We start from the raw sequence: 15,008 nt of genomic DNA, 5'->3' as shown, positions 1-15,008 counted from the left end.
TATGCTATGTTCAAACATGAACACAATCAATAACAGGAAATCCTAACGGATACTTTACCGAAAGTCGTAAGTCACTACGTATAAAAACGCACATGAAGCAAACCGAACAGAGAACTTAGTGCCTCATTTTGACATAAACACAAGCCATTATCAACTTAAGGAATAGCTGTAACTATGTGCAGACATCTTATGATGCACACAAATAATAATTTTGCTCCATTCCAGGATATAAAAGTTACCAATTCAGGAAAATTTTATTTTTTATTGATTTCTCTAAGTAAAACTAAATAGTGCACGCTTCTCCCTACTTCCTATTACACATTTCCGTTCCTAGACTTCCATCGCATTCGTAAAATTACTCCCACCAAATGTCTAATACCAACAGCTAAGTTATTACACATCAATAAATGTCTCAGTTATTTACAAGTATTTGGGGTGAATATTGTAGCTTACGTTATATCAGATACATACTTAGCATTCACTGTAATATATTACATACTGATGCGATAGTTCCCTCTGTTGTACCTACAAATCCTCCTGTACTCTGCACATGCATCAACAAAAGTAATCATATCTGTGTTATAGACAAACATAATACCTACTCTAAATTCCTGCAACTCATAACTTGTAAAATTTGTCCGGAAAGTTTAGAAGCTGTGAAAACTTACACACTACATATTCATCTTTAATGATGGTTTTCAATTTTTTTGAAACACTTTTATTTTACCGACCTTAAATTTATTGCTGGACCAAAATATGAATCTAAGTCCTATTGAATGCAAGTTTAATATTTAATACTACGCAAACCTCGCTTCATTTCATTATAACTGAAGCAGTCATAGCTTCCAAAATAATGTCAGTAGGCAGAGGCATATTCAAGACATCACAAATTGCAACACATATAAAAATAACAAACAGTTCCATAAATATGTAAAAGAAGCTCATGTCTTAATAGCATAGTAGTTTGCTCCTTTTTTTCCCGATGTATTTCTTAAATTTGGTAAACAGTACAACCTGCCACTAACCTCGTCATTAGTCTTTCGAGGGGAGGTGGACAGCCATTAATTAGGGGTGGTCGTTGCCCATTATGTACCGCCCACATGATCTGAAACGCACAGGGTTGGTTCTTGCCGTGTTTGTTCTTCCCGTTGAACGACCTGTCAAACGGTCTTCGCCGACTTAGCACCTCCCACAGAATGATGCCCCAACTGAATACATCACACTTCTCTGTGTAAGTCGAACCTGGAAATTAAAATCTATCGTAAAATGCATAGTTATTCCAAATTCACAAATAATTAAAATAAATTTACAAGTAGGTATATGTTAAGTTACATGACCACAATTATTAAATATATTATTAAAAATTTGGAAGAGAAAAAAAGTTCTGATTCATTACTTCATTCCAGATCCATTACTTGGATTACGGTCGGTTGATTCTTAGAATTTTTGTGAGCAAATTTATAATTTGTTTACAAACTAAAATATACTCCTAGTCCATTCTCTCTGTCATGAGCAGCTTAGAAAGGATTCAGTAGTTTAAGAGTCAGCTGATGATATCTGCATTCAGGTAGGCCATCAACACTGACAGAAACCAAGCATGTCACAAAAATCCAAGGACACAGTGAGCTCTAATCATAAACAAAGCGCAGTACGAGCCCTACACTAGGATTTTTCTCCATGGTTTCTTGATATCACTCCAGGAAACTGATTGGATGATTCCTTATCATACAGCAATCCCTTATGGATAGAGACCTGCAAAATTCGCGGTTTCGATGGCCTTCAGGATAGACTGCACATATCCCTGAACACTCGGGCAAATAACGCAAGTTTCATTGGCTGCCGACTTGTGAGTCGTCTCAGCTGGTTTGTCTGTGATTCGATCCTTCTTTGGTTGAGGGTTTATAACTGGTCGAGATTCGTCCAAATGAACAGTAAGCCAATAGCGAAATTATCTAAGAGTTATGTGTGTTTGAATTCTAGCATATCACTGAATGAATCCGCGAATTTTGCAGGCCTCTACTTATGGAGCATATTTTTCTGCAAGAAATAATGTCAAAATATTAACACAACACATAATTCATTTATTTCAGTGATACTTTAATTTTAGGATAGTTAATGTGTAAATTTTATTTCGGAATTTGGTTCAACATTTTAAGGGTGACATGTTGAGACTGACATGCATTTTAAAGAATACTTAGTAGGTATTTCCTTTGTAAGTTTATTGAATATTCTGTAACTTCTTAAAGTGTGTTTTGCATGGCAGTATTGACAGCACAACACATTAAGATCGACCCAAGGGTGACAACTAGAGGCTGAAGATTTAAGGAGTAAATTTTTGAAACTATTGCTGGTGTTGCCCAGACAAACACGCAGAACTTTCATCGACGTGTAGATGTCGACGATCAACATTTAGATCCAGATGCAGCACAGTTTTCGTCTAAAAAATTCTAAACAGCACACATGACAAAACATTCTACGAGATGGTAAAACAGGCTTTTTACCTATAGTGTCAAATGAAACTTTAAGACTACGCACAATGTTGGAGAATTTAATCAATAAACAATAAAAAAATTTAATCAAATGTTGAGACCATTTTGAAAGCTGCTTGGCAATCATGATGGTGGTCTCATCAAAGTTTTGCCACTAGGTAATTCTGGTAGCACTATCAACCAACAAACTATAACAGTGCATTAAAATAACAAACAAAAATGTCAGAAATGTATGGCAAAAACCTTATGTAACAATACTAGGAAGCTCCATGAAAAAAAAAGTTCTTCAAATCTTTATTTTGGGGTTACAAACTTGGGCTTTCTAAAATTTCATAACTGAAGTTTTCCAAATGTGAAGTGATAATTTCCCCATAACTTGTGAAGTTGGCCAAGCACCACTCAAGAGTTCATAACTTTTTATGGTTACCAGTGTAGGTTATAAAGGCCTTTCTATTACACTAACCATCTGCTTATTCAATAGGTTTCAAATTTAAATTTAATATCAAACACTATTTTTTCCTCCAAGAAGCCATTGAAAATGAACACATCCTACATCCCTTGCATTGCTCTAGAAAAGTTATTTTGCCCTTGCTTACTTTGCAAAATTTGCATATTTTTTAATATAATAAATTAATGCTCATGTTTACATTTCTTTTGGTGAGACATAACCTTAAAAATTATTTTATTCTGAAGATGTTTGCCTACTGAAACAGCAGCTCATGAAAACGTTACATTTATTAGACACATTACCTACGTAAGTAAACATTTGAATTAGTATATAAAGGACTATGAGTTCTGCTGAAGTGATGATTTAAATCATGAATGCAAAATTATGACAACAAAACCATTTTCAACAGTTTGTAAAGAGAGAACTTACTTTCAAATACTTCTGGTGCCATCCATGCCGCACTGCCCTTGTTGTTAGTCATGTAAGTCTTCTTGTCACACGCTGTGCCAAAATCACAGATCTTAAGCACTTTGCCCCCCATGATAAGAAGCAGATTTGGTGGCTTGAGGTCTCTAAAACCATAAATTAAAAGACAAGTTAAAAATGAAATATATATATATATAATAATTTTTTTTATCAATACACAGTGGAGCTTGGTGTTACCCACCTCCTAGGATTTTTCTGTATTTAACTTTATGGAAATTTCCATTTAAGTTATTTGCTAATTTGTTATCTCTAATTTTTTTGTCTATTTTTTTTAACAGCAATGTAGGTAGGTAATTTAAGTCTCTCTGAAATGGTTTTTCTCGCTACGTGTCTTTTATAAGGTATTTATTTTAAGTGGTTTGAAATGCTGCAATGTTGCTGGAGTATTTGTTTTTCCGCTTTTGCCGCAGGAGTCCTGTCGATCGGCCAGAGGACTTTGTGAACATGGTTGCAGAGCTGCAGGTCGACTCAGCTGTTGTTGAACTGCGTGTACATGTGTGGAGAGGTCCAGGTGCGAGAGACTGTGACCCAGTGTTTTGTAAAACAAGGCGTTAGGCTCACAGCCACGAAGAGTGACACAGCGAAACCTGCCCGCCTCAATTTCTACAGGCACTGACTAATCTTCGAGCTGCACTACACAAAGTAAGTTTACCCCTTGCCGCAACACCTCATACAATTCACCACATGGTAAGATCTTTTATTTTAAACATCCAACTACTTGAAAGCCAAAGAATCTTAAAATTAATTTGCATTAATGGGCCTGCCTAGTCAGGGGTGAGGCGAGATAACAAGTGTGATGCTCGTTGGTGCTTCTAGCGCAGTATCTTCTCCAAGCGCAAAGCTTCTGAACTGGCATGCGATCTTCTCATCATGCACAGGGCAACTGTGAAATTTGAGCAGCATCCATAGCATTAGATGGCCGAGAAATACAGATAAAGTTATAAGTCCTTTGAGTGCCATCAAGAATTTGAACAGGATGTTTCATGTCTAATAATTAATCTGAAAAACATGAGTTTTAACCATTTTTACTCTCCTAAAACTAAGTTTCAAAACAACATACGGAAACAGAACTATTCATCCGCCCTCAGCGTATTCTGAAATTCTTTTCTTAAACAGACACCACTTGGATATCTTGAGTAGTTTTCAAATTATGGGGTATTCTTCTGAAGCTCTACACACTGTATGTGTCAAGATAGGCGGGACCTTTAAGGTGCTTGAATGGGCTTTTTTTAAAAATGCAGGTTTGTTTTCTTTTGAGCTATATAGCTTTTCTCAGACTAAGGTTTTAGACTTTGCATGGAATAAATTATATCTAGGTACTTCTCCTAAACACTTTTACTTGGTTTGATTATGATCGATCACTCATGTTCCTGGCCTAGTTTGTCATTTTGGACTAGCCTTCCAAGCATTTGCCACTAGGGAACTTCTGATGCTGAGTGCAGCATTGACACGTCCTGTTTGTGTTGGTGTTAGTGGCCTGTTAAATTATAATATTTTCTTTGAACATAACTTTTTTTAACGTTTTACATGAGTAAGGAGACATGTTACATACCTACTTACTACCAGTATTCTGATGTCACAAACTGTTTATTGCACAACTTGAATTACTTTAGTGTGCAATAGTTTGGTAGGATATATTTACTTTGATTATGGAATTATTGAAACTTAAGGCATGCACTGGCTGCGAGCTAAAGTAGGATTTTTACAAAAGAAAAATTTCTTGTATTTTTTTTTTTGCAGTGGCGCTGCCTGAGGTTTGTAAAAGACTCAGTTGGGGACAGCGTGAAATACCTAAACCTGTTGGGACCTGATGCCAGAACACGAACATTAAGGGCAGTACAACTCATAAAAAAAATTACTTTCATGGTAAATCATGATGATAGAGGAAACACTTACATAGACATGATTTTATGGATATGTCTTTATGATGTGCACATTAATGAAATTAAAACCAAACATAGCAAAACACTAAAAAAAAATCAAAACAAAGCAGCATTACTAACCTAGTTTCCCCAGTTGTTTGTAGTAAATGACCTTCTTTCACATCATATTAAGGAGGCCGTCTGGCTGGGCATCCAAGGTCTAACAGTGCAGGGTGCTACGGGCTACACTAGCTTGCACGTCACACGTCTCAACACACTAGGCATCAAGCTAGTGTTCAACTGCCAGCAAACATGTGTGTAGTGCACTGGTATTTTGTAGTACAATTGTAATACAATTGGACACACAGTGCCCTTTCCTGTGCTAAAGCATAGGGCAGATTTATTTCCACCAGTCCGTAACAATTTGTTTGCGAACCGGCATAGGTTCCGCGCGTGTGCACATGCCGTGAGGCGATTGAGCTCCATTCGGCGAGCGCAAGTAGTTTTTTATGGAAGGGGTTTGTGGGCCGGGCGCTGTGATTGGCCGGCAGACTGCTCAGTCAATCACGCAGTGCTACGGCGGGTGTTTGTACTTCTGTTCCACGTCTGGGTCATGATTTCCAAGAGAGGAAACACATGGATTTAAACTATTTATGCATTTGTCGTAAAAAGTTTGAGTGGCCCTAATGTAGAAGTAGAAAACAGCACAGCCACACCAAACTGAAATAACTTTTAACTGGGTATTATAAGTGAAATGCAATTTACCTGTGAATCAGAGCCTTGGGTTTCATGTTGTGGAGGTACGCCACGCCTCGGGCACATTGCAAGGCCCAGCTAATCGCATGACCCGCGGAATATTTCATCACCTGGGGCTTGTCGTGTAAGGCTGTGAACATCAAACAGAGCAATGGGGTCAAGAAAGTCACTCTCTAACTGTAAGAAACTTTCAGAATACGACAGTTCTGTTCCAGTATTTACCATTATCATCTCAAACAAAGTTATAGATTTCAAAGGTATATTAAAATAGCTGACCATATATTAATACTTTCAGTCACGAAAATTAAAATTTGATTTTAAGAAATTAAGTAGTATTACTCAACTTTTATGCTGTTCATATTTGTCTGTCCATGAACAAATAATATTTAACAATTTCCTGTACCGAAAAGAAATTTTTATTTACGCAGTTATTTGAATAGCTGATACACTCTATAAATGACAGCTTACATGCACTAAACAAATCAAAACAATGTAAAATTACTATGTACTTGATCTACAACAGAACTAATCAGAAAAATAAAAATAAATCTGCACATTTGTGTGTGTTTGAAAACTGCAACAATGTCATAAATGTAAAAACATGTTGCTAATAAGAAATTCAAGATGAAATAACACCAAATTAATTTTTTCCAATTCATTTTAGTTTCTAAATTTTGGTACAAAATTCATGTTAAATATATTATATTCAATGAATTTACAACAGTGAAAGTTAAAATTGTTGTAATTTGAGTCAATTTTTGTCAAACTGCTGATTTATTTCATGTTTTTTGTTACATTTCAGTGTTAAATGATGTATTAACTTGCATTTGGTGATATATGTTGTACTGACATCAGGGACGCAACAACTAAATTTCCAAAGGGGGGGCAATATACCTATTTATAAAGAATCATCGATCCCCCCTTTTGAAGCGGGGGTCCCGGGAAAATTTGTATTTCAAGGTGGAAAATGGTGCTATTTAAGCAGTTTTACTATCTAAAAATTGATTACACAGCACTTTCTTTGCCCCCGTTTGTCCCCACCTCAAGGTTTCAGAGGGGGGGCAAAATACCCTTGCCCCCCCCCCCCCCCCCTCCCTGTTGTTGCGCCCCTGACTGACATGTTTTTCAGTGTTATTTCTGTTTTATTGCAATTCACGGGACAAAATTATTCCCAGAAACAGGATACTCAAGAGAAAAAATACCTTTTCAGGTGCATTTTATAAGTAAATATACAATTGAGTTTATGTGTGTGTTCAAAAATAAATACAGCAAAAAAAATTTACTTTTTTTTAAATACCTGCTACAAAATGTTCTAAAACGACCATCATAAATGCAAATATTAAAATTATTATGAATTTTTATCTGCATGTACGTTGTCTTATAATTTTTATACTGTTGTGTTATATACAGTATGTTCATAAAAGAATATCCTGGTTATAAATTTTAATAGTACCAACTGTAAGCATTTTAGAGTATTGGTTTAGGTCCCAGTTAAAGAGTAACTCAAACATTTTTTTAGATAAGCAAATGCTCGAATAGGTACTGCTCTGTTGTTTTATCGCTTACAGTGTCACCTATGCAAAATGGCAACTACTGAGCATAAAGCATTTTGAGTTCTGCAATTTGCTAAGAGTGAATACATAATTTCAATTCAATGTGTGTTTTGTTTAAAGTGGCAAAAACATCCGCCGATGGTATAGGTACAGGGTGTTGACCACGTCAGAGGATCTTATGTGCGAAGTTTTAAGAAATATGTTCGGAAAGCAAGTCTCGTAAACTTCAGATGCCAAAGACGACCGTGTGAAAGGTTTTAAGAACACGTTTACACATGTGTCCATACCAGTTACAGTTGTTACCTGCTTTAAACCAAATGACTATGGTGTTACATTGCAACTCTGCACTTCAAGTGTTTTAGTGGGAAGATGACTTTCTTGATTGTATGGTGTATGATGAGTCAACAGAAATCTTTTTCGCTGGTCTCCACATTCACCTGACAACACCAAGTGATTTTTTTTCCTTTGGGGCTCTATAAAAGATGTCTACATTTTGCCGCTACCTAATGATTTGCCCGAGTTCAGACACAGAATTAAAGACGCTCTTGCTTCCATTACTACGGACTTGTCAAGCAAAGTGTGGTAAGAATTTGTCTTTAAGTTGGATTTGTCCTGTATAACTAAATGTGCACATATTGAACATTTGTAAGAAAAACTACATTAGTTTACCTTGCATTTAATGTATGATTTGCTGTAAAGTGTCTAAAATAAACTGTTATAATATACCAAAGAAACTGGGATATTCTTTTATAGACATACTGTTACATAATAAATTTACATTGTATTTTTTATCATCTTGATGACTACGTAAATTTATGAATGAATGCATTATAAATAAATAAAATATATTATTAAATTTTTAAAAAACCTGATCTATATAATAGTTTAATGTAGTTTAAATATCCATTAATATTAATTCAGTTACATTATTTTCTTTTGTATTAATACAACAATCCCAAAACTTGTAATTTGTGATAGTTTTTATTATCAAAACACACATGTAAAACTAACCAAATGTAATGCTTACCATTGAAAAGGGATCCTCCTTCAGCGTACTCCATGACCAAACACACGGGATTCTGAGTACACGCCCCATAGAGCTTCACTATGTTTGGATGACTGACACGAGACAACTGACGCACTTCCACGGCAAAGGCTTTTTTCTCAGCCTCAGTCTCAATGTGCTTCACAGCCACAAATGTTTCTCGCCACTTCGCCTTCCACACAACTCCAAACGAGCCTTTCCCTACAATCTGAAACACACAGCATGATTTTGGCTACCTGATCAAAAACCTCACAGTGAAAAAAAACAATGAAAAATGCATGCACCAAGTTTGCAGCAGTTCTGAATAAATTAAAATTTTACACTTAGTTATGCAAAGTGAAAAATACAGTAACATTCTAAAAACATAAAATAAAACTCTTAATTCTCACTAATTATCTAACTGGTGCATCTCAATTATTTACAGTAAGGTAAACTTAACAATTTTTTAATGACCTTTCTACATCTAGCTGTGCAGCATGCAAATATAAATTTTATAATAATGGCAAGAGACTCCCTCCCAAGGCATAACGTGACCTGTGTAGAGGTGCGATTTGTATTGCCCCTTAAAAGCTACCTCAATCCTTGCCTCGAACGCTCTGAGCATCTGGCATGCTTACTTGCAGAACTTACCCAGTGGGCCTGATACCAGTACTCGCAGATACGTGGTAAAGAACCTTAAGCAACTCATGATTAACATGCTTTATTTGTCAGAATAATCTACATGTCCCTCTTACATTTGCTAAAAACCTCGAACAGGTATAGTTTGAGGTAGCTCAGCCTTGTGGCCGACGAAGATATCCACTTTTAATTAAAGAGCCTAGCAGTGACAAGTTAAAGAATACTTTTTTTCACGCAGTAGCAATTAATATAATTTTAAGTATGAAAATCAAAAACCTAATCAATGATGGCAAGCGATGAATTCATTTGGGTGCTGTAATGTACTACCTCAGACAGTGATGAAGTTCGACTAGGCTGGATATACGAAACCAAAACCAAAACCACTTCTCACAATTGAAACATCTTAATTTCTGATTAAAAAACCCTTAATAATGACTGTACTTAAATTATAATTTTTTAAACTGTACTGCCGCTCACGAATACGTTTAGGAAAGGTTTAAGTCTGCCTGGAAACTATAGAATTATTAGTTATTTATTTAGTGGTCAATGAATGTGGCTATAACGAACATCACCCTTAAGAAACAAAAATAAAGCAAATTACAATATTATATTTTACTGTTTAAAGTAACGTAGGACCCTCTTATAGGCTTGTACCGAACTATTCAAACAGAAGCATCCACGCACACATCACGCAATGTACAGCCCATATTTCTTAAAAAAACTAAATATTTATTGTCAAACTAATTTTATGGCACTTCAACTTATCTTGCATGCAAAATTCCAAAACAATTGAATTTTAACATGGTTTTCATAAAAATAAAAAAAATTATAGATTATATATATTTACCACGTGGATCAAGATTTACTTTACATAAACTTATTACATGTCATTATGAACCAATTATCTTAATAAATTTTTAGTCAATTTAATTCCACACTTTTCTTTTGTACTCGTGAGGTGCTCTATCCAATTTATCTTACAATACCAATGTTGGCCATGGGTAGACAGCAAATTTTAAGAACCTAAATATTTGCCAACTATGGAATCCTACAACGGCCATATTAAAGACAAGCATGATTGCATGGGCAGTGAGTTTAATTAACGAAACAAGTTTCTAAAAATCTAAAGTACCCATTCCTAACTAATTAACTTCAGCCCAACATATAATACATGCCTCTGTAGAGCCCCAATTATGTTACTATTTAGAGTTTTTTTCTAAACTCAATAAGAAATATTTTACTTACTAAACATTTACGATAACCATTAAATTTAATAACAGTAAAATAAATAATTTAAAAAAAAGTTGGCAACAAAATATGGGAAAAAAAATCACATTACATTACCTGAAGCTATTTTAGTAGTTATTGTCTTTACTTATTTTATATGAGTTTTAAATCAGTATAAATTTAAGCATTTCACATAGTACTAAATGCTATATTATAACAAAATAACTGTAAGCACTGAAGCATAATTCTTTGTTGTCTACAAAGTACGGAAATAAATAAAAATCTTAATGTAATTAATTATAGTAAACAATAAACCTCTAGCATTCATGTCTTTGTCTTATCATAATAAATACAAAAATATGAATGCATTGAAACATCTCTATAAATATTTTAACACTGTCCTTAGAACATCTAATGATTAGAATGTCAGAAAGAAATGTGTACTTCACAAAACATTGTACTATATAAGTGCACTTCTAAGCAATGTAGCTCAATGTAATCCAGTGATGAGAAACAACTGTGTTTTCTCTTTATAATGAACTAGCTACAGAACTCTGCGTTTGCCGGGCTGAACACAGGGTGATTAATTGTCCACGAGTCAAAGCAAAATGGATAGCGCTATCTGAAAGTGTGGTGGACATAGAGAAATGACACACAATTGCTGTTTGTATGTCCATGACCTATGATTTTCTGTTTACTTATGGCGATCAGTCGAACGGTTTAGAAGTTGATGAGAAACAGCGCCATATAGCGGATAGTTACAAAAAAATTGGGTAACATAAAAACTTTCTCCATCAAAAAACCGATTTGCCAACTTTCATGGTGATTGGTCGGTGACTGAGTTTATCAACGTCATGCATATCAACATCCCAATTTTCTCGAATTTGAGTCTCAAATTTGAATCCCAGAGAGTACCTTGAATATACCCCTTGAATCTGAATCTAGGTGTCAAGGGTCAAACATAAATTAATGTACAATAAATTAAAAATATTCACTATGGTGGTGAAACATTCTACCCTTTAAGTAGTTATTTCACAAACAAAGTTTCCAGAATCAATACATATTGTAATTTTATTTATAGAATTACATGTCAAGAGTTCTATATCAAGGGGAATGGAACAGGATACATGAAAAAATTTACCTAGTTAACGTCCACAGTTATCAGTGGTGAATTTTTTTAATTTAATGTATTTCCTCTAATACTTTTCTTTGAATCTTTTTTCTTGAATATTGAATGCTTGATGGTATTTGAGGACTTGATTGGCATATCTCTAGTAAGTAGGTAGTAACATAATACGTATAGGGAAAATATCATAAACCTTTAGCAGGAGTTTTATTAAAGCATTAGTTCTTTAAAATTTACAAATACGTTTAACATGTTTTACTATATAATTCTAAAAATTGTAGTAGCAGTAGGTACCCTCTGCAACAACGAAAACCTTTTTATTTTATTATTTAAAACTATTTGCAACTAAGCAACATAATAGTAATTAATGTTTCTTCTTACAGTTTGTTCTTATAATGGTATAAAAGACATCCTTCATGTTTAGAAAGTATGCATTCTTCATTTTTACATCATTGTCATTCATGTCTTATGATGGACAAAGAACAAGGTGCAATTGCTACAATTTTTCAGTACAAATATTTAAAAATTTTAAGATTCATATGAAAATACTTTCTACTATTTGTTACGTCTTTTAATGTAGTCAATGTCTTAAATTGAGGGATTTGCATAGGATTTTTTACATAATCTTATATAGGCTCCATATTATAATTTAGTTTATAGTTTCAATTAATCAATTTCAGTTGTCTATCTAAAGTAAATTAAAGTTTAAAATCTAGAACCAAAAACTGGGAAAGGAATAGGGTTCTAGTGGTAGTGCTAGCAGGAGTGTTTCAGGGGTTGTGGATCAGCTATGTGGCGAATGTTTCCTGAACGTATGGACGCAATTTCCACATTTTGTGGCGTAACAAGCCAAATTTATGTTTTGTCTCAAAATTCCTGATGAACGCAAACATCTGCATACTTTCTTGGCCTGTGTAAAAAAAATTTATACCCACTTCAAAAACAGGTGAGTTTCTTTGTCATGCTTGTTAAGCTATTCTTATTACAGTCAGTTGTGTGATTTTTCCTAAATGGTTAACATGACTAGCTAAATCATAACTTAAAGTGAAAGGTCTGGTAGGTTCGACTAATCACATTTGAAATACAGTAAAATCAATAAGAAAATTAATATTTTTATAAAGTGAACAAATAAATGCACAATAAGTATTATGAAGATATTAATAAATGTATTGGATATGTGTGTAAATAAGTGTAAGTCACGAGAGAAGAACAAGGTCGTTGTTTATTTATATTAAATTAATATAACAGTGCAGTGTAGAGAAAAAAATGTTTATGTGTGTGATTGAAGTAGTGAACATGAAAATGACAAGTTTGTGTTTAGCAATATAGAATATATTTACTGGAGAAACTGCAATTGTTTTTGGCGTATTTGTAAGACAAATATTGGTAGTAAAAGAATATTGCCAAAACACCAAGAAAGGTAAATGGGTTTTTATGGCTTTAAAATGTTTGTGATTTGTAGTTGTTTTATGTGCATTTTATTTGATGTGTTCGGTGAAAGGTGAGTTGTTCATTAGGTATGTTGGTTTTGCAACCGTTGCAGTGAAAAAACAAAGCAAAAATTTTGGTATAGGTAGGTCAGCTATTAAAAAAATTATATAAGTTTACATTGCAATATGGTAAGGATATTGATGATATTGATTACGATATGTAAAGTCTTACGGTATAAGCTGGGAAATTTATGGGTTTTGGCAAGATGGAATATAGATGCAGTAATTTTCGCGTATTTCATTCAGGTAAATTATAGGTTTAGGTTAACATTAAGTAGACTTAACGTCTACCAGGTTTAGGTTGCTTAGCAATACCAGTATTTCATTTTGTGAAACTGAAACATTTTGCCATAATATTTTCACAGAATCATGAAGTAGAATACAGTCCATCCGGTGTAGTCAATTTTGCCATACCAGACTTTAATTTTTTGAAAAATGATACTCCTTGAGATAATATTTCATTGGTATCATGAAGTAAAATACAATCCCACCTGGTATAGTCTATTTTGCAATACCTGTATTTTATTCCTCATAATTCACCACTTTTCCCGCAACTTTTAATTTTTCAGTGTCATTAAGTTATCTAAAAAAATAGGGCACGCTGTTATATTTCATGATACCGCCGTTAAGTTGTAACATTTACAGACATAATTTCTTTGATTATAAAATATCTGTATTGCAAAATACTCGAGCGGGGAGAGAAAAAGGGGGGGGGGGGGGGGGGGAAATCACAGTCTTGTTTACGATACCAAAAAGCATAATGTTCAAAAATTCAAATTACATGAAAAATAGTGTGTTTATAAAGTTCCCTGCTCGAAACCCCCATATTCCCACACTTGTTCAATAAGAACATTGGGGTGGTAATGACATAAGCAACAACATCTTGATTATGTCATCAGTATTGTTATGTGATCGGGATCTAGACTACTCCCGGTAAATATGTAGTGTACGGATTAGCGCCAAAAAAAATCGTACAAATATAAAATAACTTTCATTATATGCTCTTTTACGTCCTCTTTTCATAACCGCCTGCGGAGATAAGAAATTCCAAATACTTTAAGAGATATCGAATTTTTTAATTTTAATTTTTATATTTGGGCAATATTTGTTTAAAAAAAAAAAAAATTCCAAAAATACCTTTATTCTGTGCTCTTTAACTTCCTCTTTTCATTAAACCCGGCGGAGATCAGAAATTCCAAATACTTTAGGAGATATGGAATTTTTTAATTTTCATGCTGTGCACTGATGCGGCATTTAGCGGGAAGCCTACGATTCACTCATCCTTCTGGACATACCCGAATACTCACGTTGGCAAGCCTTCTTTTCTTAAAATTAGCAAGAAGTAATTAAAAACACTTTAAAACATTGTGGATGGTTGGTTATATTAGGTAAGTAGGCCTATAGCTACATTAAAAAAACTGTAAAATCATTTTATGGTTGCTTAGCAAATAACTTTTTAATATGTAGCTATCCAGCGCTAGGAAACCGTTTACATGATTTCACAGTATTTTTAATGTAGCTATCCTAACCAAATCAACCATCCACAATGTTTGAAAGTATTTATAATGTAGCTAACATAACCTAATTGACCATTAGTTTTCATGAGTTGCATATTTATTTACAATAAACAAAAAAAAAACCGAAGATGCACGATCGGGCCTTTGCCTCTCGTCTGTTAAAAAAAGGCTTGCCAACGTGAGTATTCGGGTATGTCCAGAAAGATGAGTGAATCGTAGGCTTCCCGCGTTCACCATTGTTGCTTGTTTACAAGTATGATTTTTTTTTTTCGCGACGTAGTTGAACGACTACATCACGTAAAAAGAAAATTACGTGAGTTCCTACTGTTCATTCTTTTTCCCGGTTTGTTAGGTCAGGTCAGCTACATTATAAATACTTTAAAACTAAACA

At 34.2% G+C, this 15,008-nt stretch overlaps 1 protein-coding gene across 3 annotated transcripts in view; it reads right to left on the bottom strand.

Moving 5' to 3' along the window:
• The window catches only part of LOC134543343 (mitogen-activated protein kinase kinase kinase 7-like), a 53,412-nt gene that overhangs the window by 37,112 nt on the left and 1,292 nt on the right, over positions 1-15,008 (bottom strand). For all 3 annotated transcript variants that reach the window (XM_063388311.1, XM_063388312.1, XM_063388313.1), the window contains exons 2-5: positions 8,622-8,847; positions 6,051-6,171; positions 3,367-3,509; positions 1,026-1,242 (exon numbers count right to left, since the gene is read on the bottom strand). In XM_063388311.1, the coding sequence (XP_063244381.1) occupies positions 1,026-1,242; positions 3,367-3,509; positions 6,051-6,171; positions 8,622-8,847 (707 nt within the window). The remainder of the gene's footprint in view (positions 1-1,025; positions 1,243-3,366; positions 3,510-6,050; positions 6,172-8,621; positions 8,848-15,008) is intronic.

Source organism: Bacillus rossius (assembly GCF_032445375.1).
Source record: "Bacillus rossius redtenbacheri isolate Brsri chromosome 9 unlocalized genomic scaffold, Brsri_v3 Brsri_v3_scf9_2, whole genome shotgun sequence".
Classification (NCBI taxonomy): Eukaryota; Metazoa; Arthropoda; class Insecta; order Phasmatodea; family Bacillidae; genus Bacillus; species Bacillus rossius.
Note: the sequence above shows the minus strand (reverse complement) of the source record. Positions and strands in the feature narration are given on the sequence as shown.